General features: G+C 33.6%; 2 protein-coding genes across 9 annotated transcripts; one reads left to right on the forward strand and one right to left on the reverse strand.

Annotated features, from left to right (window-relative positions):
• The first annotated feature begins 4046 nt into the window (after positions 1-4046).
• On the forward strand, positions 4047-16446 carry LOC129805882 (RNA-binding protein cabeza). 4 transcript variants are annotated; one of them, XM_055854111.1, is made up of 8 exons: positions 4047-4231; positions 4340-4492; positions 4554-4670; positions 8378-8429; positions 9593-9627; positions 10914-11041; positions 15125-15765; positions 15848-16446. In XM_055854111.1, exons 1-8 carry the CDS (start codon positions 4222-4224, stop codon positions 15879-15881), a joined length of 1170 nt encoding a protein of 389 aa, XP_055710086.1. In that variant the 5' UTR covers positions 4047-4221; the 3' UTR covers positions 15882-16446. The 4 variants fall into 4 exon arrangements, with proteins under 4 accessions (XP_055710086.1, XP_055710087.1, XP_055710088.1 ...); XM_055854112.1 differs by having other exon boundaries at positions 9596-9627; XM_055854113.1 differs by having other exon boundaries at positions 4370-4492.
• Positions 15938-26889, reverse strand: LOC129805880 (protein bric-a-brac 2-like). Of its 5 annotated transcripts, none has more exons than XM_055854108.1 (3): positions 26234-26889; positions 21292-22183; positions 15938-16485 (listed from the first exon to the last, which is right to left on the reverse strand). In XM_055854108.1, exons 1-2 carry the CDS (start codon positions 26624-26626, stop codon positions 21326-21328), a joined length of 1251 nt encoding a protein of 416 aa, XP_055710083.1. In that variant the 5' UTR covers positions 26627-26889; the 3' UTR covers positions 15938-16485; positions 21292-21325. The 5 variants fall into 5 exon arrangements, with proteins under 5 accessions (XP_055710083.1, XP_055710084.1, XP_055710082.1 ...); XM_055854109.1 differs by having other exon boundaries at positions 21283-22183; XM_055854107.1 differs by having other exon boundaries at positions 21330-22180; positions 26234-26675.
• Between the last annotated feature and the right edge of the window lie 135 nt (positions 26890-27024).

Consider the following 27024-nt stretch of genomic DNA (forward strand, 5'->3'; position numbering starts at 1 on the left):
GGCCATTTTCTTACAGGAAACGTAATTCTTAAGCTTCATTGGCTATTTTTATGCCTCTTTTCGTATAAATCTTTGCAAAATAGTAAAAATATTGCACATTTATTTTCGATGTTATTGTGGCAGTGGAACATATCAGAGACACTGTAGAATGAGTGGAACATATCTCGGACAATTACAGAGTACGAATATCATATATTTTTAAATGAAAAATATAATACAAATCGGACTCAGATTTTTGTCAGACTAGTATCATGGAAATATGTTATAACTCCGATTTTGTTCCGGCCGGGCAGCGAGAATGTAACAAGGTACAGTAGACTCTCGCAAATTCGGCTCTTTTAAGATCGGGCTATTTTTTAATTCGGGCAGCGGTTACATTTGAAAAAAGTTTGTTGTCATTTTTCAAGTTTGATTATGATTATCAAATGAATCAAATATGCTCAAATTTGGCATGGTTTGTCTTAGTTTTGATGTGATTTTGCATTATTGATGGATTTTCATGCAATTTACGTTATATATGAGTGTGTAAACTCAATATCTATATGCACATGAATAAAAAATCGTTGCATTTCAAAAATTTTGTTGCCCGAATTTCTGTCCAATTCGGCTGAAATTTCGGTCCCATATGCCCGAATTTGAGAGAGTCTACTGTATTCATTATAAATTATATATTATTTTTGTGTTATCTATTTGAAAATAGAAAATAAACAATATCCTTTGTACCGTAGATATGGATAGTAGAATAGTTTTTTACCTTTCTTATTTTCAAAGTACATTAAAGTGAAAAATACGATAAAAACTTCACAAATTCTTTTTTTCAATTTATTTTCACTATTTCGTTGAATACTCTGATTCACGAAGTGAATTACAAAAAAAATATATTTTAGAAAGCAATTCTCAGGATTGTAAAAAAGAATCACTCTTATGACAGAGAAAAATATGCATACCTACAGGAGATATTTTTGGAATAAAGTTACGGAGACGCCATAATCACATCGAACAGACTGGGCTTTTTTACATGGTCATTGCTTTTTTACTCCTCCATTGCTTTTTTACACGTGGAAAAAATATTGAAAAAATTGATGCATCAAACTAATTTTTGCATCAATTTGAACTTTTTCCGTTCTGTGAGACAATATTCTGTAAAAAGAAAATGATATTTTAGTAAAATTTAGCCAAATTTAAATACCTTGAACAAAAAGCAAAAAGCAATTGCCCGGTCAATTGCTTTTCCTTGACAATTCCATATCACATAGTCCGTTAACATTCTCTGTTTGTTTAAATTCACTGTTCGAAATTTCATCGACCACCATCGAAATCAGCTGATGCCAGAAAAAATCAAAACAAAGGAAATTTTATTCATAAAACTCTTGTGAAAACTTTTGAAATGTATTTAAAATGAGTCTAGGCATTAGTGAAATTAAAGTTTAGTATAAAATACATGTGAATAATGTGAATAATGTGTTTTGAACAACATAAAATATTTCCCGCCTTGTACATTTTACTTACACTGGTTGGCGCTGTTCTCAGTGAGTTTTCTAATCGAAAACAATGAAGGTGTCATATTCACTTCTCCATTGCTTCTTTGAAAATCGATTAAAAGAGCAATGGCCCAGTCTGTTCGATGCTAATTTATGCAATACAATTTCGACGGCAATTTTGCAACTAATTTTGAGGGCCAACGATTCATAAGGAGTGAATTTCAAATTCAAACAATAAAAATAATAATGCTGGCACACGTTGTCATTCCCATGACCCAGTGGAATCAAGTGCAGTGAAGAAGCTCACTGGATGCAGTTATCAAATATCGTTAACGCCAGAAATATTCATGTTAAATTAAAGGGGATTCGAATCGAACTCGAGACGTTTGCATCATAGAGCGAGTATTCTACCACTTGACCCATTGAATGCCCAAATTTACTTCGTGAAAAAATTGGCATAGGGTATAGGATGAAAGGAACACCTATTGACACTTTAAGAATTCGTGTTAGGACCTATTGACACCCTACTCTGTAACATTTGGAATACGAAATTTGAACATTTATCCTAATTGAAAACGCAGATTAATAAAATAAAACGCCACGTTACTTACATTTTATTAGATATATTAAATAAAATTCAAGATTTTGACGAAAGTGTCAATAGAGGTTCTTCAAAGAGGTGTTCTTTCGACCCTATAGGGAGAATTAGCACCCTATAGGAGACAATTCATATCAAATTCACTCATTTTATTTTCACTTAAACAGGAACCACATGTACTAATCTAACTATTTTACCTCTATTCCAAACATCTTATATTATTCTTATTTATTGTTTCATGCCCAAAATAGGATACATCTAGCTAGGGCAATGCATTATTTAACCCTCTATCAAGTTAGATAATCTCAAAACGGTCATTCCATAAATCGCATTTACTGCGTCTGCGACGTCTGCTATATTATTCAAAGTTAAAATTTCTAGTGTCCTCAGTTATAGTCTACTGGCAATTATTTTAAAGGCTTAAAATTATTTTGACCTTTTCTTTTAGTTGCTGTCGCCAGTTTTGTGTGACAGGTCAAACTACACTTTGATCTTAGCAGCAAAATTTAATATGCAACATTTTTTATTTAAATTTCAAGTAATATAACTATAATAAGAATGTTCTTTACAGATATTTAATGTGTTTTATATCCTAGTAGGCCATCTCTATTGAGAAATATTTCAGAGATTTATAGTTCTCAATTCACACAAAAGCTTACAAAAAAGCCAATTTTTAAATCCGAATATCCCCTTTACATTTAGTTCTTTTGACTCAGTTTATTGACTTACTGCTAAAGGATATTTTTGATCGTTCGATACACAAATTGAAGCAGGGAAATAGATAATGGGGGGAAATTGTAATCATTTCCTACCACTTTAAAACAGCAACAATACATTTTTCGGCGCACTTCTGCTGACACATCCGCCTATCCGCAAATCAGAAATTCAGAACTGAACGATGGAAATTTCTGAATATTTTTATTAAATTGCAGTTTTCAAAAATTTTCGGAACATTTTCTATGAAAATTGTCTCTGTAAAATTTCCGGTCACCTGTAGAATACCAAATTGGCGTAATATGCAACCTTTTTATATGGAATTAAGCATTAGAAAAGGACATTTAAATGGATTTTACTACATAACCGAAAAAATTTTGTGTGACGAATCCTGCTGTTATTTTGAATCCCTTAATTAAGACTGATTGGGTACACAATGTGCCTTGTCTCTTTATTTCCCAATTTAGTTTTTTAACACTTTAGAACACGTTTTTTTTTAAATTTCAAGTTCAAAGCTTTATATCAAGATTCTATTGATTGAATTCGATTTGGTTATGGATTTATGGTTGAAAATGCTGATGATGAATGATGAGGAATATGCTTTATGTGATAATACGATACGAATATAGAGGTTTTAAATAGCTTTCTTTTTGTGTAAAGGATAGCTAATTACTTTTCTATCAATTAAAAAAAAAATGAGTCAAAGATCAAAATGGGCATAGAATATCAAATTGGCATAAAATTACACTTTTTTATGGAATTTGCAATCAGAAATGGACATACAAATGGCTTTTACAGTATAACCAACAAAAGTGTTAACATTTATTGTGTTTGGTCGTTTGAATCATTGGTTCCAAATAATTGCAATAAAATATGTGAAAGTTCAAAAATTTTTATTAGAAAATTAATTTATGTTACTAGTCCCAGAACTGCTGTAAAAGGTTTTCGAAACGAAAAACTTCTATATTTTAAATATAAAAATATAAATCTTGCTTTTATGTTGAAAATATCTGCACTGGGTATTTTATTCCAATTTGCTATTCTATTAATGCTATTCTGTTAATTGTTCTTTTTCAAGATCTACTTCTGTATGGGAGGTATATGATTTTTTGGCTCATCTTTTGAAGTGATAAAAATGTTTAAACAAAAGAAAAAAAAATGATTTGAAAAAATAGTGTTTAAATATGTAATTTGGTGTGAGTCCAGTGTCCTGCCGGGTGACCGCTGAAATTTTTGTAAAACTATCCATTCCACATTCAAGGTGGTCCGTGGAACTTGTGGAATCAGCCATCTTTGCGTTTTATTTTTTTCTTGAAAGCGTGTCTTGTGAAGAAAATAGCAAATATTCGCTAGAAATCTCAAGATTTTGTGCACAAAAACACAATAAAATAGTAGTAAAGTGTTAAGTGAAACTACAGAGCAGTAAAAATGGCAGATCGTAAGTAAAACCAGTGAGAAATTCCCCTAAATTCGTCGAAGGTTATTGGGGGCGCAAAATGCGGCGTCACATTTTTACATTTTCTTGCTATTTTTCGTGCTCTTTCAGAGTACGGAAATTACGGCAATTTTGCACCAGGACAATTTTCTGTTCCTCCACCTGGATACGCAGCAGCCGGTGGCGGAAATTCTGCACCCCCTTCAGCCGGAAATTGGGGTGGGCCACAGCAAGGAGGCTACGGTGGTGGTGGTGGAAATCAAGGTAGGATGCTTTTGCATTGTTTCTGGTAGCTTCCTCACTATTCAGAGCTTTTCTTGTGCAGGAAATCACTACGGCGGGGGTGATTACTATGAGAATGAAGGTAATTTTTCAGGCGGGAAGGATGGAAGCGGAGGAGGATACCAAGGCCGCGGAGGTGGTCGTGATTATGGCAATAATCGTAAGTTTCATTTACTTTTTAAATATTCCCGTAAAGCTAACAGATATCATCCCAGAAGAGGAATGAAAAGGTTTTCAATAGATTACGAATGAATGATTGCAGCGAGTCTCGTTTTTTTTAAGGTTAGGCCTCCTGATGAAATTTTTTTTGTTTGGTTGGGACTCCATTGAGCATATGCTTCATACAAGAAATGAAAATGAATTTGATAAAAATCAAGCGTTTGTGAGACTGTGGGAATTAGATAAATTGTAATTTATATTCAATAAGTAATAGAACAATTATACTACATTATTATGCTTTAATTTATATAATTTCTAAATATATATGCTGATATTTTTGCATTAGTAGCATGCATATGCATTATGTAAGTAAATAACAAAGAAGCTTGGATGGTCCAATTTTGAGCCTCTTGCGATAATGCAAGTAATTTAGTTTCTTATGAGACCGCTGCATATTCAGCAAGCCAATTTAACGATTTTTGATCAAAAATATCTCACTTCAGGAATTGATTAATTAATTGAAGGCCTACAACAATATCCTAGATATGGACATCCTTATAGATTGTAATCATTCACAGAATCAAATTTTTCATCGGGTAAATAGTCCAAAAAAATATTCTCGAAATATTCCTATTTTTTGGTAGAGGATTGCTCATAATTTCGGACAGGATGCATTTAAGCACTGATGTTTTACGTTTAAAGTGCAACATTTGCAATACATATTAAAATATTTTTGAAAAGTGTTGTTTGGGACCTTAAAAAGTATATTATCTTTTTTGATTTTTCTAAAATTAATCTTAACACGTTGAAAAATGAATAAAGATACACAAGAATATGACTGTAGTTTTGGACACCCTGTTTGTAATTTTTTGACAGTTGATACGTCGTAATAGAATTTTCCATTCTTGTCCTTTTTATGCGCACTATGTCCTCTTCCTGTTTATGAGAAGGAACCGTAGGATATCTCAAGGAGCCTGGAATTTAGCTGGAATACACTATTCATTAAATATCCGAAGATATTCCATAATTTTAATTAATTTATTTGTAGTGTCCAACTTTACCCTCAAAATGTCCAAAATTACAAGCATGTTCCCCTATTTTTAACTTTAAATACGTTTGAACGCTTAAGCTGGAAAAATAATTTTCTACTACTTTATAAAGTTATATTTTCCTCTAAATAATTCCCAAGAAACATGATAGTGTTTTATTGTCATCTGTGTGATCTACTGGTCCTCGAAGAATTAATGAAATTTGACACTTTTAAGTTAAGTTCTTCCTCCAAACTCATGAGATCAAAAAAGTTTGAAGATTTATTTATTTAGTGGAGTACGAGCAGTAAAACTAATAAAACCTTAAAGATTTGATCCCCCTTGTTCCAGTTCCACTTTGTCTGATTCTTAAAGAAAAATGTGATTGAATTAAGGTAAAGTACCTTCACTCGACCGGGTTCCTCGATTCGACTGTTGGGTCAATTTTTGAATATTTAATGGTGAATTTCGTCAATTTCTACACAGAAACAAAAATTTGTAAAAATGTTCGTAAATGTTTGTGAATTCCTATGGGGGAGTTACAAAATGCTCGTGAATCGTATAACCCACAAATAAGTTCGTAAAAAAAAACTTTTTCACAAACATTGTTCGTAACATAATCATTTGACGAACATTTTTTGTACTTTTACAAACATTTGTTCGTAAATGTTCGTAAACACACAAAAAATGTTCGTAAAATTTTGTCATCATTTATCCATTAGATTTTGAAAAATCTGTAAAATTACTTGTATAAATAAATAAATATACTATACTATATTAGAAATTATAGGTCTTCGGAAACTGAGTTAAACCTCTAGTTTAAAAATCACTTTTCTGCTAGAAAAGAGTAAATCATTAATTTTAGGTTTAAAATTTAAAAAAAAAAACATTGGATCTCTAATAAAACTAACCTTTTTACAATCGATAGTCAATTGGAGTACACTGATTTTTGCTGATAATTTATTTGTTCTTTATTTTAAATTTTATTTCATTTGGTAATACCAAAAAGACCGTAAATGCAGATGATTTAAATGCTCTTAAGATGTCTTCAAACGGGAGGTTTAGCCCAGTTTCTGAATGTCTCGAAATTTGAAGTAACAAGCAATATTTTTGGTTTTTCTAAATCAAATGAATTATTGGCCCCTAATATCAAATCCTAAGATAAATTTTCCCAAAAAATGCTTGATAGAAAATTAGAGAATTTAGGGTAAAGGCTCATAATTTTGTACAGTCTGCTTATAAGCATTAATGTTCCAAGTTTGAAGTGCGATATTCTCAATACTAATTAACTCTTTTTGTTACTCTCTTTTTAGAAGGGTTGTTTAGAAACTTGGCAAGGGTTTATTGTCTTTGTTTTTACTAAAATTAGTCTTAATACGTTTAAAAATGAATTGATATGTAGAGGTGAATTTGACTCTTATTTTGGACAACTTGGCTGTATATTTGGACAGCTAGTCCGCCTCAACAGGATGCCCATTGTTTTTCATTTCATGAACCAATCTTACCAAGTTCTCTTCCTGTTCATGTAAGGGAAACGTAGAATGTCACAAGAAGCCCGGAAACTTTCCATATCATTCATTAAAGTGAGTTGACTTCGGTACTCCAAGTACGCGCGGATTCGCTCATTCTCTGTCTGGCCCGTCCGGGAGGCTTTCAAGGCTTTTCTCGCTACATCTCTTAAAAACTAAAACATCTCAATACATCTCAAAAGCTAAAATTTCACGAAATTTCGTGAGAAAAACGCCTGTCCAAAATAAGGAGTATCACCTCACTGATAAATGTCTTAAAAAATTTCCCAATTTTCACACGAAAAATCTAATTCACAAGGCAAATCTCACTTCAGGTCAAATGTATAAATCACCACTAACGTGAATCAACACAATGTTCAATGAATATTCAATAATATCACTCAAAAAAGCGAAGAAACATTGTTAGTACAGTGGTGTCTCTCTATATGCATAACGTGTCGATGCACAGCTTTTGTGTCGGTTGCATTCAAAATCAATTTGTTTACATTTTGACAAAGTAAATAAAGGAAATTATTTTCTTGGTAACTAATTTTTCTCGGTTTTAATTATATTAATTTTATTTTTTCTGTATCATATTATAGTTAAAATAACACGGGAAATTCTAAAAAAAAAATAAATAAAAATTTATTAAAAGAAAGAAAAACCCGTTAGGAATTTCAAAAAAAGTAGTGCATTTAGAGATCGGAACTGTTAAAAAAAAGTACCCAAACTATGCATATAGAGAGACACCACTGTACTTCACCACAGCTAAATAAGACTGAAGTAAACACAAAGTTCCGTCGTATTTCTCGTAAGCAATTGCTCTCACTGAATTTTCAACAAAGCAATTTCAACTCAAATCATATTCAAAATTTAACGTATTTAGTGTTAAAATCTTCCAAAAAGAACAAATATTTAGATAGAATTCATTATTCATCAAATATTGAAATAAAAATCCATCATTTTAATCAATTTATTTTTAGTGTCCAATTTTATCCTCAAAGTGTCCAAAATAAAAAACTGGACAAAATTATGAGCCTTTCCCCTAAATGATTTATAAAAGAGTTAGTCAACTTCAAAAAATGGAAAAAAATAAAATTCATAATTCCATGTTCTGATTCTTCCATGTTCTGAGCTTTCCTTAAAACCTTATCGTTTCTTGTCCATTTCAGGCGATTTTGGGAACGATCGCCGCAGAGGCGGCGGTGGTGGCGGAAATTTCAGGTAAGAATTTATAATTTTTCTATCTTCTATTTGTTCTCTTATGGCATTTGAATATCGCAAAAAAAATATTGCATTTTGGTAAAAATGAAGACAGAACACAAAACATTTACAAAAACATGAAGAAAAAAACCGGAAAGAATCAATTAATGGTCAACAATTGAGAGTGTTTTAAGAATGAATATAATCAATATGGTTTATATTATTCTTCGTTTATTTAAAAAGTCCAAAAAATGGTATCTATAAAATTTTATTTGAATTTTGGCCATTCATCAAAGTATATTCTGGATTAAATATCGTCATCGATGTTTTAAGTGTTTATTGCTTTACATGAACTTAGTAATTTGCCTCAGAAAAGAGTTTAAAGGTTATTAGATTGCAAAACTTGTAAATTCTTCAGTATTTCATGGTAATTTGTGGTAAGTTTGTAAAAAGTATTAAAGTGCTATTTTAAGAACAAAAAAAGGTGTATGATTACGAGTTTTTTTTTATCTCTTGATGTTGAATGGCCAAATTTATTGCAAAATAAAAGAAAATGTATATTTTAAAAGTATGTTTAAGAAGGTTTAAAAAAATAGAAAAGAGTATTAAATTGAAGTGTTATGAATTCATTTTATTTCATGGCAAAAATACTTCGAAAAAAAGAAAAACTACATGCAAAAAAAACTGTTCGTGTTCTAATTCTACTTCACCAAAAGACTATTTTAAAATATATATATTTATTTATTATTTTTATTATTATTGTCTCCTATACTCTAACGTAATAATTTATATGAACTTCAGCGATTTTTAAAGTGGTAAAAGAAGATTTTTCGCACGTCTCTATCATTGGGTGTGTGGAGATGAATTGATTCTTGCTACCAATGATGACTTAATCAGAAAAAAATTGGTGGAAAATATTCTTCTTTTTTAGAAGCACAGAAAGAATGTTTTCTTATTTTTTTTTCTATCACATGAAAAATTTGTGATGGAAAAATTTTGAGAAAATTTGTTTCAGTGATAAAAAGAAAAATAGTTTTATGCTGATTAATTGAAAAGTTATGTTGGTCGCATAGAATGACAGAAAAAAGAAGAAGAAAACAAAAAAAGAAAGATTGATAAGAGATGGATAAAAGATTTTCGCGCACACCCAGAATCACAATGATAGTAACATATGGTTTCATTAGCAGCAGTGGTGGCAACAAAGCTGGTTTTAATAAAGGTAAACACTGGACAGAAAATTGTTCGGTGATCAATTTAATAATAAATGGTTTATAAGAGTTATTTTTATTTTATAATATTGCCCTTTAGTTTATGCGATACACAGAATAATTTTTGTTTTGTAAACATGTTTGACATTTCGTCAAGGGTGAGAGAAACAGAGAATTCCACTAGTCATCTCGCTCACTCTTAAACGTCATTTCGAAAATATGTTTACAAAACAAATTTTATTGTGCGTACGCCATTATCATCCTTTTTCTTTATTCTTTTCCGTTTCTAATTTCTGGTTAACATATTACAAACAATTAAAAAAAAAGTAAAACCAAAAGTACAATCGAAATTTACAATTTCACATCCCTCCTTCACCGTCAATAAAAACGACTTTCTCCTCTGAGTTGAGTGACAATGAGAGTATAACATTTTACTTATAATGGATTTTTTGTAATTTTAAGAACATTTTGGTATTAATTAGTGTTTAAAAAAATGTCTTTTGAGAGAGAGGTTCTTTTCTTTGAATATAACATCATTATAATTTTTTAAATATCATAATTTAACTTACAAAAAAAAATTGTAAAATACTAAAGACTCTAGAAAACAAAATAAAAAGAAATGCTATCTTCAAAGAAAATTAAAAAAAATAAAATCAGGTAAAATTTATGAAGTGTATGAAATGGAATGGTTAAAAAAAATCTACGTTTAAAAATTTATTCTTAAAAAAAAATAAGGGGAAAAGGTTCTTATTCTCTTCAATTACCAAAAATTTCTACTTGGTATCTTCAAAAAGTAAAAACCACAGCGAAAATGTATGATTCTGTATGTATGTCTGAAGTAAAAGTGTGAATGTGTTACGATTGGTTTGGGTTTTCGATTCTCTCACCGAAGATTTTCTCTCCATAAACCAATGATAATGGTTTATCTGGTTTCCATTTGTTTTGTACTCCAATGGATTTTCAGGTGCCCTTCCCCTAAAAAAGAGTAAATCAATTTATCGTCCCCTCTTTTAAACGACAATAAAAAGTTATAGTTTAAGGGTATAAATATTTTCTTTTTGCAAAAAGAAAAACATTACAAAAAGGGTATTGTTTCCTACGAAATATCAATTGATTCCAACGTAAAGATTGCAAGAGCAAAAAAATAACAATAGGGATTTTAAAAGAAAGCGTATTTTTTCAAAGGGTTTTTGCAATAGAACAATAATGGATAGTTAAATAGTTTTTAATTGAAATAATGAAAGAAATAGTTGGAAAAGGAATTCAGAAAATTCACTAAAATAGTGCCATTTAACAGGAGGAGACGGTGGCCGTGGTGATTCCAATATGATCGTTCAGGAGGATACTATTTTCGTGTCTGGAATGGATCCATCAGTGACTGAACAGGAGATTCACAGTCATTTTGGAGCTATTGGCATTATCAAGGTAAGTGATAAAAATGACGATAATATATTTTATAATGATAAATTTAACCTTATTCCCAACGCACAATTACTTTTGTTTTGTAAACATGTTTTTGACATTTCAGTGTGAGTGAGTGAAACCTAGATCTAGTTATCTCGCTCACTCATAGGAAATTTTGAAAACATGTTTATAAATAAAAATTATTGTACGCTGGGCATTATGCCCAACGCACAATAACTTTTGTTTGTAAACATGTTTTCAAAATTTCCTATGAGATAGAGAGAGATGGCTAGATCTAGATCTCACTCACTCTCATTGAAATGTCAAAAACATGTTTACTAAACAAAATTGATTGTGCGTTGGGCATTATGTCCAACGCACAATAACTTTTGTTTAGTAAACATGTTTTTGACATTTCAATGAGAGTGAATGAAACATAGATCTAGTCATCTCGCTCATTCTCATGGGAAATTTTGAAAACGTGTTTACAAACAAAAGTTATTGTGCGCTGGTCATTACAGTAAAACCTTTATGAAATCAAATTAAGCCAAAAACATATAAAAACAAGTTGAAAATTTAAATTACAAGACTATTTCAAAATCCACGCGCGATAACCATAAATGATGAACCTTCAAAAATATCAATATTAATCCCATATTTATTTTTAAGCATAATAAAAATTAAAAAAAAAAATGTTTTGAAAAAAAAAAACGAAAAATTATAAAATTAAAAGGCCCGACATGGTTATTTACCTTCAAAGGACAATGGGCAAAAATATATTGGAGCTCCTTTCACTAGAGATAGGGACTAAGTCCATTTTGTGGGTATTGGTAGATACGATACCCAAGCCAAAAATGACTGTCAATTTTTACGAAATTAAGAGTATCCTTAGGAAAATTCATAACTTTGACATTTTATTACTTTTAAATAACTTAACCGTACTAAAAAAAATCGGCTCAAAGTCAATCTATGACCTCAGCTGTAAATATATATATTTTGTAGGAATGGGCGTTAGCCAAAATCCCGTGCGCCAAAAATCCCAAGAGTCAAAATCATGAACGTCAAAATCTGGAACGCCAAAATCCCAAATGACTTTCGAGATTTTGGTTTTTGGGATTTCGGTTTTCCGGATTTTAAGATTCTAGATTTTGGCTTTCCGGATTTTGGCTCATTAGCGATTTTGCCTTTCCGTATTTTGGCCCATTAGGGATTTTGACTTTTCAGGATTTTAGGTTTCGGGATTTTACCGGAACGTGTTAGGAATATGTGTATAAAGAGAGTAAAGAAATCGCCATCCTTGTAACAAATGCATCCTGACGGATCGACCATCCCTTTGGAGATGTAGATTCTCATCCGTGGCTTGCATGACATTAAAAACACCATGATTTTCCTCAATGATACATTATTATCTAATTCAGGTCCTAAAGCGTGTGCCGGATATAAATTCCAAGAAGACAAATGACTCTCATTAAAAAACTATAGTACATATAAAAATACTATTTATATTTCTTGAAAGGGTATTTCATTGTGATTCAAATCCACTTTATGGTTTTTTTATTCAAGCGGTTTCTCCGCGAAGTCTCGCACCGTCTTCATTACTCCCTACTCTTTGGCTCTGGACAAGGTCGTCCCCACGATCTCTGACGACTTTCTTCCACTTTCGAGCGAAGTCCTGCAAATCTTTGGCTGGATTAGCCTTCTTCTTCAAGTCTCCTTTCAAAATTTCCCAGTATTTCTCAATGGGGCGGACTTCTGGAGTGCAGGGCGGCTTGACCTTCTTATCTACATATTTGACATTGTTGTTGGCAAACCATTCCAGGGTGGCTTTCGCGTAATGACATGATGCCAAATCAGGCCAAAATAGAGGAGAGATGTCGTGGCTTTGATACAGTGGCAAAAGTCGTTTTTGGAGGCACTCTTTTATCTCTTTCGTCTCTTTTGGGACTCTGAGTACCCAAAGCAGCATATGCATTTTCTGTGAAAAACAATGTTTTTTAATTATTTAGAACTGATAAAAATCCTATTCTTGTGGATGATTACAAACTATAAAGATGTCCAAATGTAAGATATTTTTTGTAGGACCTCAATTAATTCCTGAGCTTAGATATTTTTGATTAAAAAATTGTGAAATTGGCTTGCAGCATATGCTGCGGTCCGGAAAGAGTTATGTAGATATCCGCGTTCATCGTCCCTGTTATGAAAAATTCTTCGCTGCGACGTCCACAAGAGCAGATTGCTATCCAAACCACATATTTCTTCGGGAACTTGTCGTACTCTTTGAACCTGTACTTGCTGGCTACACCCATACGAGTCTTCGCCGTGTAAAACTGTTGGCCGGGCAACTGAGTAAATTCACCTTTTACAACAGTTTCGTCGTCCATCAAAATGCATCCTTGAAAGCCTTTCAAAACTCGATCACTCAGATTTCTCGACCTCTTTGGCACTTTGCCTCTGCTGTGCGATTAGGAGCAGCTTGAGCTTTGTTCGTTATCAATCCGTTACTCTCTCTGATTCTCTACACTAAGCTCTTGGAGATACCCAGCTTTTTGCCCACATCTCTGACTGAAAAGCAAGATTGCTTCTGGAAAAGCACCAACATTCTCTTCTCCATCCTCTTGTCTACAGCTCCAGGTTTTCTGCCACATCCTGTCTTTTGAACAATAGTCTTGAGTTCCTTGAAGCGTAATATAACCCTTCGCACCGTGGATGGACACTTTCCGGTGATCCTTCCGATTTTAGCATTGCTCGCTTTTGGATTCTTTAGGTACGTGTCCACGATCAATTTTGCGCAGGTTCTCCATTTTTATCACTTTTCTCAACCAAAACACAACCTTTTTCAATATTCTTTTCAGAAATGAAAAGCTGACGAAATTCTCTTGAAACATCAAAAAAAAAATCAAAACAAAACTCAATTCCTATTGTGACTAACTTCATGTCGAAAACTTGAAATTTAAATCTGGGACACGCTTTATACACAAATTATCACATAAATATCAATAATAATAATTATTATTATTATTATTGAATAAAATACACTCGAGATCCCCTTACATAGATAAATAAATAGATAGGCTACGTAGTTTTCAGCGTCCACCGCCGTCTTAGCGTTGGTGACCAACCTCCAGAGCAAAACGGTGGAAAAGCTCTTTCTCAGGTTGTATATGCCAGTCATGTACGAAATATGTTCATGTTTACATTTTTTTACATACAAAGCAATCAAAAATTGGTTTAACATTACTATTAATCAAGCTTTGCAAAATCTCAATAGAATGGAGCAGCATACGTAGGGGGGATCCGAGGAGTTAAGAGACGACGTGAAACATATAGTTTCGTGTTGTCGTCAATGAGTCTAGCCATTAACACGGAAAATTTAAGAAAATTTAGAGAAAAAAAAATGTATACATACATCTAATGAAAAACAAAAAAAAAAGAATTGATAATAAGCTAACTAATATTTTATAGAAATGTGTAAGTGTCTTAGGAAAAATAAGAGAAACTTCACATTATACTAAGGTATGAACTTTCGAAGGGAGAGTACTTTCCCCTACATCTTGGCTTACGGAATTTTAACATTCAGGATTTTGACCGGGATTAGAGAAAACTACTATTTATTCAGAGTAATTGACCCCCTTCTTATTCATTGTAATTTTTATTAGTTTAATTCAAACATGTTTTTTTTTACAAATTAAGCAAGAAAAAATTCCCGAAATTCAAGACAGCAACCTGTAGTTTTTGAAAAACTAATGGATCATTTGCACAAAACAAAAAACAATCCTATGCCAAAATTTTCTGAAAAGTCTTACCTGATATAAGTAATTAAAGCAGTTGAGCCACATGGTCAAACTTTAGGCCTAAAGCCTGTTTTAGCCGAAAATGTTTTGCTATGATTAGAGGAGTAAATTTCCTTTGAAAATATGTCAATTGGATAATTCTTTTATTTACTAAATGCCTGTAGTAAAGTGTATCAAAATGCCTCAAATTGCCCCATTCCTGTGACTATTTGCTCATTTATAAATCGGTAAATTTTGCGTTTCCTTAATTCATGCTCTTTTAATAAAAAATCTGGGCATTATGATAAACTTTGGCAATGCCTTTGATTTGCAGAAAGACAAGAAGACAATGAAGCCCAAGATTTGGGTGTACAAGGACAAGGAGACTGGAAAGTCCAAGGGCGAAGCCACAGTGACTTACGATGATCCAGACGCTGCCAAGTCGGCCATTAGTTGGTTCGATGGCAGAGATTTCAATGGGGCCACGATCAAGGTGTCCCTGGCCCAGAGGCAGAACAACTGGCAAGCCCGTGGTGGCGGCCGTGGAGGTCGTGGTGGCTTTGGTGGAGATCGCGGTGGTGGCCGCGGTGGAGGCCACAGCGGTGGTCCAAGGGACTTTGGCAACCGCGGAGGTCCCGGAGGTGATCAAGAGTCTCGTGGGGGACCTCCAAGGGGCGGTGGCGGTGGCGGTGGCAACAACACGATGCAAGAGCGCGAGGGTGATTGGATCTGCAGTGGATGCAGCAACAAGAACTTTGCCTGGCGCAATCTGTGCAACAGGTGTAAGGCTCCAAAGGCTGATGGGGGCAGTGGAGGCCCCGGTGGAGATGCTGGAGGAGGAGGCTTCAGGGGACATCGTGGGGGTCCCGGTGGCGGAGACAGGGGTGATCGTGGATTTGGCGGAGGAAATGGAATGGGTGGGGGCTTTGGGGGTGGTAGGGGAGGACGTGGAGGAGGAGGAGCAATGCGCGGAGGGTGAGTTTGGAAATTCCCACAAGGCTTGCATCGAAATATCTAAATTCCTGTTTTGTTTTTTCTTTTTTCTTAATTTTTCCAGAGATCACGGCAGAGATAGACAGAGACCTTACTAAGGACAGCATTTACAAAAAAAAACAAGAGAAAAAATAAGGTACACTTACAAAAAATACTTTTAAACATTTTATTCAAATTTAGCGCTAATTAAATTTTAACCTTAAGTCGCCATAGGAGATAAATAAAAAGATAGGTCAAGATTAAAAACAACAAAAAAAAGATAAAGAGATTAGACACAAAATATAATTAATAGATTTATATTTGTATTTAAAATAATAATCTTTTTTTTTGAAATTTAAAAAAAAATCACTAGAGTCTCAGAAAAAATTGAGACATTGAATAAAATGTAAAAAAAAAAATTCATTTTGAAAAAAATAGCGCATTAAAATCCAAAAAAAAAGTAATATTAGTTTGAGATAATAAATCTAAAGAGGTATCTTCAATTTTTCTTTTGTTCTTGTTCTAGAGGAATAATTGGATTTTGAAGTAAGCACGTAGTAATTTGTAAGAATTAATACTTAAGTAATTCTATTGCATTTTTGTTTTTTGATTTTTTTTCAATGTATCCTACAAACTACTTTGCTTTTGTTTCTCAACACTCAATATACTGGCTATATAATTCTATTTACAAATTCAATGTCACCTTTAGAAAGGGGAAATGGTCTGCAGTGGAATATTTTTTTGGAAAGAAAATCGCTTTTTCAACTGGGTCAATTTGGAATTTCAAATGTAATTTAGGATGATGTTTAATCAATGGCTACAAGTAAGTAAATATTTAGTCGTATGAAATATTTTGATTCAAGTGAGCTTCTTGGTTGGCTGAAGTTTTGAATGATTTTAAGCTCAAACTAATCAGGAAATGCCGGACGAGAGCGCGATGGCATTAAATATTTTACTACATCCGGATATTGTTGTAATATTGTTTTTTTTAAAGACTGAGGAATAACATTTTGGAAAAATTTGGAATTCTAAATTTTCCTTCCTTTCCCTCTGATATCCTTTTTATTGGTTGTTTCGAAAACGGCTTCAACAATTTCTTTGAATTCCGAATATATTTCTATTATCCGATATAGGGTAAGTGTGCAAATTTCGGCATAGTTGCATGCAAGCGTCAAAGTCTCAAGTTTAAAATGTAATATTTTAAGTACAAATTGACTTTTTTTTATTCTTTCTTTTGTAAGAGTTTTGCTTGGAACCTTGTAAAGAGTTTACCGTCTTTATTTACTCTAAAATCATTCTTAATACATTTTCAAATGAATAAAAATATAGACATAGCTTTGGTGCCCTATTTCGGCCACCTTCATTCTCATAGTTTCTTGCCCTTCGAGAATTCTTCCAATATCTTTTTCACGTCATCTCGTTTGTCAAAGCTACATTTTTTGTTATTCTTTTGCATTGTATAATCTCTAGAGTATGTAAAAACTAAAAATTCATGGAAATTCGAGGAACAAAAAAGGTGGCCGGAATTTGGCACACTTACCCTAGAGGTTTTCTAGGCCGACGTTTTGTCAATTTACGAAAATGTTCTTGAATCATTCCCCTTAAGTTTTTTTGAAGGTCAAAAGTTATACAACTCAAGTGAATCAGAATCGATTGGGACATGCACGAGTTATTTTGAAGTTTTGGATTTCCGGATAAACGTTTCTACACTGAGAAAAAAAAGAGGGTGCGATTAACTTTTTTTCCTCATAACACTTTTTAGGTGCAAAAATATATCAACATTCTTTAATGTTAATTTTACACCTTTTTAAGGGTAAAATTAACATGAAAAAAGGTAACTTTAACCCCCAATACACCTAAAAAGGGTAATATTTACACCGATTTTGGATCAATACTGCAGGGTAAAGTTAACATATCCGGAAGGTTATTTTAACTTTTTCGGATTTCTCTCAGTGTACACATCTTGGAGCCGATGTTTTTAAAAATTATTTCAAAATGTTTTTCCAGGAAAAAACATCCAATTATTAATATTATTATTATTATTATTGAGTTTTGAGGCTTGTGACGACATAGGCCATATGCGCCCATTGAGAAACGGATCCAATATCCTTATGTGGGGGGCCCTCTAGTCTTTCAAGCCATTATTCCATGTGTACCATTTTGGTTTAAAAAAAAATTATGATCCTTATGAAGAAAAAACATTGTCTTTAATTTCCTTCAAGAAGCAGCATTTCCCGGGTATTGCTCTTGACTCTTGAGATTCTTTTATGTATGTCGTTTCACTGCTGGGAAAAGTAAGAAAACTGTGAAAGTTCTTTGCCATAACTACTATTTGCACGATAAAAATGTGAAGGAAGAGTGCTTTTCTGAAGATGTTGCGAGTTGGAATCTAAATCAGATTCAGTGTAACAGTTACCATTGTCTTTGGATCTAAATAGTCCCGTAAAGACTCAGTTTTCTTTATTGTATCCTTTATGGCGCTGCGATCCCTTTTTCTGCAGGCACATTTTTTTACCCTTTCCCTTAAACGATATTTCCGACTGCAAATTAAAGTGAGTTGCTTCGGCAAACAAAGGGTCAGTGGGCTGGCGTCCGCTGAAGGAAAGGTCGTCTGTATGTCGCTCCGTATGAGGATTTATGGAGGAGTAAAACGATACCTGTAGGGGAATTCTGTAATTTTCGTGGCATTGTCACGCGTGAGTTCGAAACCTGACAATGCCATTCGAGCTTTTTTTGTCATTATCATGTGAGTTCGAAAATGCAATTCATTGAATTTTCAATGAAATCCCTTTACTTGATTTTACGAAAATACAGTACGTCTTGGTTGATTTGTTTAACAAAATTCATTGTCATTTGAATTGCCAGAAATCTTAAATATGTGACTTCTGACAATGTCACGTGAGCTGAAATGGCAATGCCACGGCTACAGAATCACATTTTCGAAAAAGTTCTCCTGATATTCAAACTCAATTTGTTATATGGCATTGCCAGAGCGTTACAGAAGTTCCCTACTGGAGTTTAAACGATAAAAGATATCACGTTCCGGTTTTCGGTGACCCCCAATAAAAGAATGATAATACCAGAAGTTTTTTTATTCTTTCCCCTCCAAACCATGTTTTTTTTTTTTTTTTTGAAAACGGCTCCTAGAATTTCTTTTATTTTTGGATATGTTTTGGAGGTGGTCCAGGCGAAAATTTCGTCCAAATGTACCTATGACTTAAAAAATTGCCGTCTTGAATTTTTGAAGGAAAAAGTTTTTACTACATTAGAGTCTATTTTTCAACCGATTTGGACGCTTTGGAAATGTTTTGAAATGTCTCAAAACTACACGGGATCTCAGTTAAACGAAACTGTACTTGGAAAGCATTGTTGATGAATAAATTTATCTTATCTTATCTTTCCAAGAGCAAGAAGAATTTCCAAGATCCAAGAGCAGTTTTACATAATTTACCATTCACCGGTCCACAACCGATTTGAACCGATTTATAAATCTCTAAACAGTTCGTTAAAAAATAGCTTAGGAATAACTTAATTGACATTCGGATAAAAATTACCTTTTTGTGGTTTTGATTACCGATGACCATTTGAAAACCCGTTTTTAGAAATGATTCAACGGTATTTTCGTATAAATTGAAAAACAGCACACGACGCGTTTTTGAGCAATCCTAAAAAAAATGTTTTTGAAGTGGAAAGTAAGGGCCTTGACAGACTTGAGGATTAGCCGAGAGACGGCTTAACATAATTATATTCGAAATAATGGTTAAACTACATTTCCATAATTTTCCACTAAGGCGTCTCTCGGCTTAAGTCGTAAGTGTGCCTAGGGTATAAGGGAAGGGGGAAAATGAAGGACATCTTAATGGTTCCAAGGTCGACTTATAAGGGTTCCCTTGAAGATTCTAAGTCTCTACCTGTAACTATTTGGGCTCTAGGCATGGTAACGACCGGACGGATAGACGGACAAACAGCGTGACATAAAAAAAAACTCAAAACTTCAGATTTTTAAAATACTAATAATCTTGATTTTTCTGGTTAAATTTTTGAAGTAAAATTCTTTAAATTGGATATAATCCTTGAAAATATTGCCTAGACGAATTTTCTTGAAAAATCCATCGTGTTATCAAAAATTCTGATGAATATGTTAGTATTTTTTTTTAAATACTTTTTGAAATTAATTTTTGATAGAATTTCCTCTTAATATGTAGACACATTAAAACTTAAGGCTTAACTGTGTTATCACACTTGCACATTCAAAATTTAATATGATTCATATTAATTGCCGCTGGTGAGAGTCCAAATGTGTAATTTGTGTGTTTGAATCATTTTATATTTATAATTTGATTTATTTGTTGATAAAGAGGTAGACTTGGCCCGCAAAATTTGATATAAATTGATTTATAGCATTAATGCGAAAAATTAATGCGATTTCTCTTTAATTTTTTAATGTGAAAAATATTTATGCTTTAGGTAAATTTAAACTTATTTTTGCAGGCCAAGTCCACTTCTTTATCAATAAATAGAAAAACCCTAAATATTAAGTGACTCAAAGACACAAATAACATACTTGGACGCTAACAAGCGACAATTAATGTGAATCACATTAAAATTTTAATGTGCAAGTGTGATAACGTCCGTAAGACTTAGTGGTTTCAATGGTTTCAATCGAGAATTATTTTTTACTCGATATTAAATTGTAATTCCATCTTACTTTAGGTAAATTTTGAAGTGGACGATCAATTACTCTGAATTGGTTTTAAACCAATTAGGGTAAGTGTGCCAAATTCCGGCATAGTTGCATGCAAGCGCCAAAGTCTCAAGTTTGAAATGTGATATCTTTAATGAAAATTGATTTTTTTTATTCCTTCTACTTAAGGAGTGTTGCTTAGAACCTTGTAGACAGTTTATTGTCTTTATTTACTTTGAAAATCTTTCTTAATACATTTTAAAATGAATAAAAATATAGACATAGCTTTGGTGCCCTATTTCGGCCACCTTCTTTCTCATAGTTCCTTGCCCTTTAGAAATTCTTCCAATGCCTTTTTCACGTCATCTCCTTTGTCGAAGCTGCATTTTTGTTCTTCTTTGCATTGTATAATCTCTAGAGTACGTAAACAAAAAAGGTGGCCGAAATTGCAAGCTGGTCGGAATTTAGCACACTTACTCTATATAAAAAAATAGGAAGCCAAATCTTGAGCTTCTGGCCTAGATTTTTTTTTGAATAAAGCCATGCGTTCGAGTATTTCACAAAGCTGCGATACTTTAACCCACCATTTTTCCACTACAAAGAAAATGATCAATACCGGTGAGATCAATCACTGGAAATGATTTGTTAAAATATTACTAAAAAAAAAAATATTGCTTTTCTGTTTTAAAATTTGACCCAATTGAAAAGCGATTTTCGTCTGGAAAGTATTTCTAGTTCGCTGTTTGATTCACTGGAAAGCCTCTGTATTTTGGGATAAGACTTCCTTGGTTATTTTCTTCTCTATCTATTAGGATTACGTGAATTTTTGTGCTCACATGACTGACCCAAAGGAGTGGATGGCTTGAATGGGCAGTAATCTCACTGTGTGATGATTGAACTGGGATTCTCCATGGTCTCGTAGATATTCCAAGTGGTTGTGTTGGGTTGCGCATGTTGCTGAGGATTCGTGGCAGGTGGTTTGCTGTCTTCCCTCTCTTGAGTCACATTCCCGCCGCCTCCTGCCTGTCCACTGGCTGCATATCCGTGCACGGAAGAGATGTGACGCTTGAGGTAGAGCTGGGAGTTGAAGGTCTTCTGGCACATGTTGCAGACGACTGCTGTGGGATTGTGGATGAGTCTCATGTGCTGCCGCAGATTGGAGACATTGCTGTAGAGGCGGGAACAGACAGGGCAGGGATGGGGAGAAAGGCAGTTGGCCTTGGTTCCCTTCACGCGACATTTGTCCGTCGGAACATTCCCACTGGGATTCTGTTCCACTGCACCTGGCTTGTCCATCCAGGGACCTTCGGTGGGCATTTGGGCTTTGTGATCAGTTTGTGTCATGACGTCAGAGGGATTCGGTGGGGCCTGATTCGGTGGGTGGCTCATGGGATTGGTATTTGTGGGAGGGACAGCGATCGTCGTGAGAGTTTTATCACCTGATTGGGCAGGAGTTCCGATCAGGAGGGTCTGGATGTTGCAATAGGTGGGTGCATGATGGGACTCATGGAACAATTCAACCATCTCAACTTTGGGCACCATTCCCTCATTCATGCACTTCTCCGTTTTGGCACATTTTGGCCTCTGTTGCTCCTCTGCCGGCGTCACTTCCTCCATCATTTTGTGTTTCCTACCCAGAGGATTCTGGCCCATTTGTGGCTCTTCCGATATGTCCGCATCGAAGTCCATATGCTGCTCAATGTGGGATGCCAAGGAAGAACTAAGCAGACGATCCTGCTAAAGGTAAGATTCAAACATTTTACGGATTTTAAGGTTTGTAAAATTATATTGAATGATTTTCCAAAATGAAAAGATCAATATTATTACTGAAATATAATTTTCCAAGCAGGGTAAATGTCCTAATTCAAAACCATTTCCAGACGCTTTAACTTTGACAGAAGATTTAACACTTTAATTTCAATTTTTTTCTGAAGAGAATTACATAAATTTGCTCCTTGACTCTTCTAGAATGTTACTGTTTAGTGAAAATTTCTTAGATATAATTTGAAAACTTCTTAAATACAAGAAAAATACGCGAGTGTAAAATGCTTCTATTGGAAACAAATTAATCCAAATGGAGACAAGGGAAATTTTCTAACTGGAGACAAACAGTGTAAGTGAAACCGCGATAAAAGGCTTCCAAAACCCTGTTGAGTTGCTCTTGAGTCAAGGATTTGTTTTTATTCCTGGTCTTTTCTCCTTTCCCATCTAAAACTATAAGAAAATCTCTCCAAAAAATCATATTTCCGGGGTTTCCTATTGAAGCCAAGGGCATGACATTTCCTATGTTTCCCATATGTTTCTAGTGTGCCGAAAAAACTTTTGGCTTTATTAGCTGTTTTCTGTCAGTGTAGAATGAATTAGCAAAAAATATAAATACAAAATAAAAGCCAACTTAATATTGAATAGGCAACCGAAAACTACAATTTGGCAACCTACATAGTTTTGGAGATATCTTGTGAAATGTGTACGAAAACAGAAAAAAATTACACTAAAACTGGTCACATTTTACAGAGCTAATGTCACCCCCCTGATTGAAGCATTTGCAGACACTTCAGAAAAACCCTTTTTGTTCACGAAATAGGTAATTATTTCATTTGAAAACTTCAAGAGCCGTTAACAATAAAGATTTGCACTAAATTTAACTAAAATTAGCCAGAAATATGACATAAATGTTAAACAAAACGAATAAACAACAGTCACCTCATTGTGTTTTTCATTGGAAAACATGGTCAATCGATGAAAAATTCGATGGTGAAAAGGTACACTTTTAATTTTTCTGAGAAATTAAGATTAAAATTTGTGAATGTGAATGGATTTTCGCTTTATTTGGAGCAAAATTAACTAAATAATGAAACTGTGGTATAGAAAATATATAAATATAATAATTTAGTACTGTATTTATCGTGAAAACAATGATGTTTCCATTTGGAGTAGCGAAAAATTTCCATTTAGAGCAGGTTTTGAATTAGCTTAATTTACCCTATATATCCAAAAATTTAAAATCAAAAGAATTAGGAAAAGTTAAAACCTTTCTTTTTAGTCTAAAACACAAAAACGAATAAAAGGTATTTGTAACAAGGCTGAATTTTCAAAATAAAAACCTTGAAAAGGAAAGTGTCTCGGATAAAAGAAAAATGATTTGATGTACATGATAATTAGTATAGTCCATGGTTAAATTTGTGAATATAATTTGCAATAATGTAGGCATAGGTATGCTTGTGATTTTAAACTCAGTTATTAAATAAAAATAGGGTGAAAGGAACACCTATTGACACTTTAAGAACTGATGTCAGGACTTATTGACACCCTAACTCTTTACCATTTGGAATACGAAATTTGAACACTTATCCTTATCGAAAAACGTAGATTAATGAAAAAACGTCATATTACTTAGATTTTGTTATATGCATTAAATAAATTTTGACAAAAGTGTTAATAGGGGTTCCCTGTCGAAGAGGTGTTCCTTCGACCCTAAAGCCGAAAATTCAAAAATAAGGCAAAAAATTCTACGTGTAAAAAACTAAAGTTAAGCCGAGACACATTTCTCACACCAGTTTTTATAAATTTCATTTTGATATTTTTTTTAGTTTTGTATTGAAATAGTTCTGGTTCAGGATATGTGATAAGAGTAAACTTGATATATACGGATTTATCAAAAACTTATGGCAAAAAATAAACGTAAAATTGAGGAAAATGATGAGATAGTTTGGCAATGAAATTAACAATGTAAAATGTAAAAGCAACATTATTCAATTCAATTCAATTTATTGACTCACAAAACTTAGGGTAGTTCTCTTTTACAAATTTGTGGCATAAAAAATAGTTAAAAAAAGGAAAATGAAACAAAATATAGCTATTAAAAGAAATTAAGAATTTAAAACATGAAAAGAGAAATTAGCAAGGACCATTTTGGAAGTGCTCCCTAATAGTGTCAGGCGATCTACGCTTCTGAGGAGCGAGTGGTGCTATTCCAATGAAAATTAAAAACGGGAAAAAAGTGTAGGATTTTTTCTAAACTAGCATTAGGTGAGATTCTTAATAATCTCACCTGCTATAATCCTACCAAAATTTCATGTCCTCCGATCGGGCCCAAACTTTGGAAATTTTTCTGCACTCGTGACCGTTACACGATATATGTCACAATTGAGGTGTGCCTTGTACACAGGACTTTGTGTCTTGTAAAGAGGGATAAATATTCAATATTTCCATCTAAAAAGTTTTTCGTAACTCGAAGTATAAGCTGAGTTTGGAAGCAATTTATGAGTTGGCTTCAAACAGCTCCATATAAAAAAACCTTTTGCCAGGGGGTAGTTCCTTATGAACTTTCGCCACCGAAATCCATCTCGACTGAAGTATAGGCCTTAAATGTAAGACGAAATCACTTACACGGATTTGTTCCCGACAATGGGAACAAAAAGATTCCCCATATGAGTAACAATTTCGTTCCAAAAATTACCTCGTCCACGGACACCGAAAATTTTTGGAACAAATATGTTACAGATGTAGGAATAATATTGTTATAAAAAGAATATGTACAATAGACTCTCGCTAATTCGGCTCCTTTAACATTGGTCAAATTTGCCATATTTTTGTCTCAGTTCTGATGGGATTTTGCATTATAAAGGGGCTTTCATGAAATTTACAATTAATATGAGTATGTAAACTTAATATGAGTACACAGGTAAACAAAAGATCGTTGCATTTTAAAAAAATGTGATGCCCGAATTTCTCTCTAGTTCGGGTGACATTTCGGTCCCAAATGCCCGAATTTGACAGAGTCTACTGTACCAATTTGTTTATGACAGTGGGAACAAAACAGCCGAGTGCAACAAATTCTATTTCAACTTTCAGGAACAAATTTGTATAAAACGAAATCATCTCAAATTTGTAGACATTCCACCGTATCAAAACGGTTCCAAAAGAAAACTCTAACAAAATTGTAACTGCATTTCATAACAAAACTATAAAGAAAACTTTTTGGAACAAACAAATATCTTCTCTAGGTACAAATTGATTCCAAAAAAATTTGTTCCAATATTTTGGTCAGTGTCCAAAAATTTTTACCGTGTATGCCAGGGGGGTGACATTAGCTCTGAAAAATGTGACCATTTTTAGTGTCAATTTTTTACTGTTTTCGTACACATTTCACGAGATATCTCCGAAACTACGTAGGTTGCTAATTTGGAGTTTTCGGTTGCCTATTCGGTATTAAGTTGGCTCTTATTTTGTATTTGTATTTTTTATTAATTCATTCCACAATGACAGAAAACACCTAATAAACTCCAAAGTTTTTACGGCACGCTAGAAACATAGGAAACGTCATGTCCCTGGTGTATGCTCACGTTGAGAATCTCAACTAGTTGATCTAGGCTTTTATATCCATTTTATTTAGTTCCACAGTTCCACTTGTTTTGCAGAGCTAAATTACATTACGGTAAAGTCCATTCCTTTTATGCCAAAAATCGTATATCAATGTAGCCCCACATCCCCTATTTTTTGTATTTAATTTTTTAACTTTTGTTAATCGAGATTGAGACGTAAATTGTAAAGTAAACGATTGTTTAAATTTTAAATAATTAAATAATTCATTTGAATAATGAAGAAATGTTTTTACATTTAGAACGTAGAAGATTTTTCAAGAATCTCATAGAAAAGAAGAAACTTAAGAACTTTGCTTTATTGATCTTTTCACTTTGCAAATGCAATTTAATAAAAAGGGCAAGAATTTGCTTTTAAAGAAGCACGACAGGATCCTTTAAAAGAGATTACTGACCAAATACTCACTTTGTCTTTGGAGAGCCCCCGGATTTTGAGGCTCTCTGCCACCCTCATGAATTCCTTGAGATTGTCGTTGCTGACGTGCACCTCGCCAAGGTACATGTACTCCAGAATCGCCTTCAGAATCTCAAATTTGACGTCATTCATGAAGAAGACGGGATGCTTGCAGGGATTGGACTTGAGGAGTTGCTTGAAGTAGGGACTGCAGGCAAACAGGACCAGTTTGTGTGCCCGGATCTGACGTCCCTCGCAGGCAAATGTAATGTCCACGAGATCTTCCTCTTCCCGTAGCCTCTCAAATTGAATGCTGACATTCTTCTGGAAGTTGTGCCACTTCATCAGGTAGAATAACTCATCCTCATTCATCTCTGACTTGTCCTCTCCCATGCTGCTGGTCATCGTCCGGCAGTCGGAAGGGAAGTTTTGTTTTGATCTGTGAATACTCTGCCTCCTCTGCCTCGTCCACTGAACACTTCTAGATTATGTCTCAAACCACTTCACTGAATATCTTTCACATGAGAATTTCACAGAATTGAGTATTCCTTCAGGAGATGATGAACGGGAAATGATGATTTTCTCAATATTTGTATTTTTCGGCTGCGAAAATCACAAAAAAATCTTTTCTATTGCCAAGTGATTTACAATGATGATGATGACACGATGATTGTTACACAGTCATTGACACTTTTACATGGAGGGCGCCACATGATTCAAAAGGAATGACAGGGTGAGAGGCTTCGCTGTTATACAAAGGAAGTTAGATTTAAATTGTAACTTCATGTAGTACATTTCCTTAT

Source organism: Phlebotomus papatasi, chromosome 3 (assembly GCF_024763615.1).
Source record: "Phlebotomus papatasi isolate M1 chromosome 3, Ppap_2.1, whole genome shotgun sequence".
NCBI classification, from domain to species: domain Eukaryota; kingdom Metazoa; phylum Arthropoda; class Insecta; order Diptera; family Psychodidae; genus Phlebotomus; species Phlebotomus papatasi.

Excerpts from the sequence above, each read along its gene's own strand:
- LOC129805882 (XM_055854111.1), top strand. Across the intron at positions 4,671-8,377 it reads TCGTGATTATGGCAATAATC|GCGATTTTGGGAACGATCGC; the intron begins GTAAGTTTCATT and ends TGTCCATTTCAG. Across the intron at positions 9,628-10,913 it reads CAAAGCTGGTTTTAATAAAG|GAGGAGACGGTGGCCGTGGT; the intron begins GTAAACACTGGA and ends GCCATTTAACAG.
- LOC129805880 (XM_055854106.1), bottom strand. The coding sequence starts at position 26,626 with ATGACCAGCAGCATGGGAGAGGACAAGTCAGAGATGAATGAGGATGAG. Across the intron at positions 22,184-26,233 it reads GGGGGCTCTCCAAAGACAAA|CAGGATCGTCTGCTTAGTTC; the intron begins GTGAGTATTTGG and ends TCTTACCTTTAG. Across the intron at positions 16,486-21,329 it reads CCCAGTTCAATCATCACACA|ACCATTTCCCCTTTCTAAAG; the intron begins GTGAGATTACTG and ends ATTCCACTGCAG.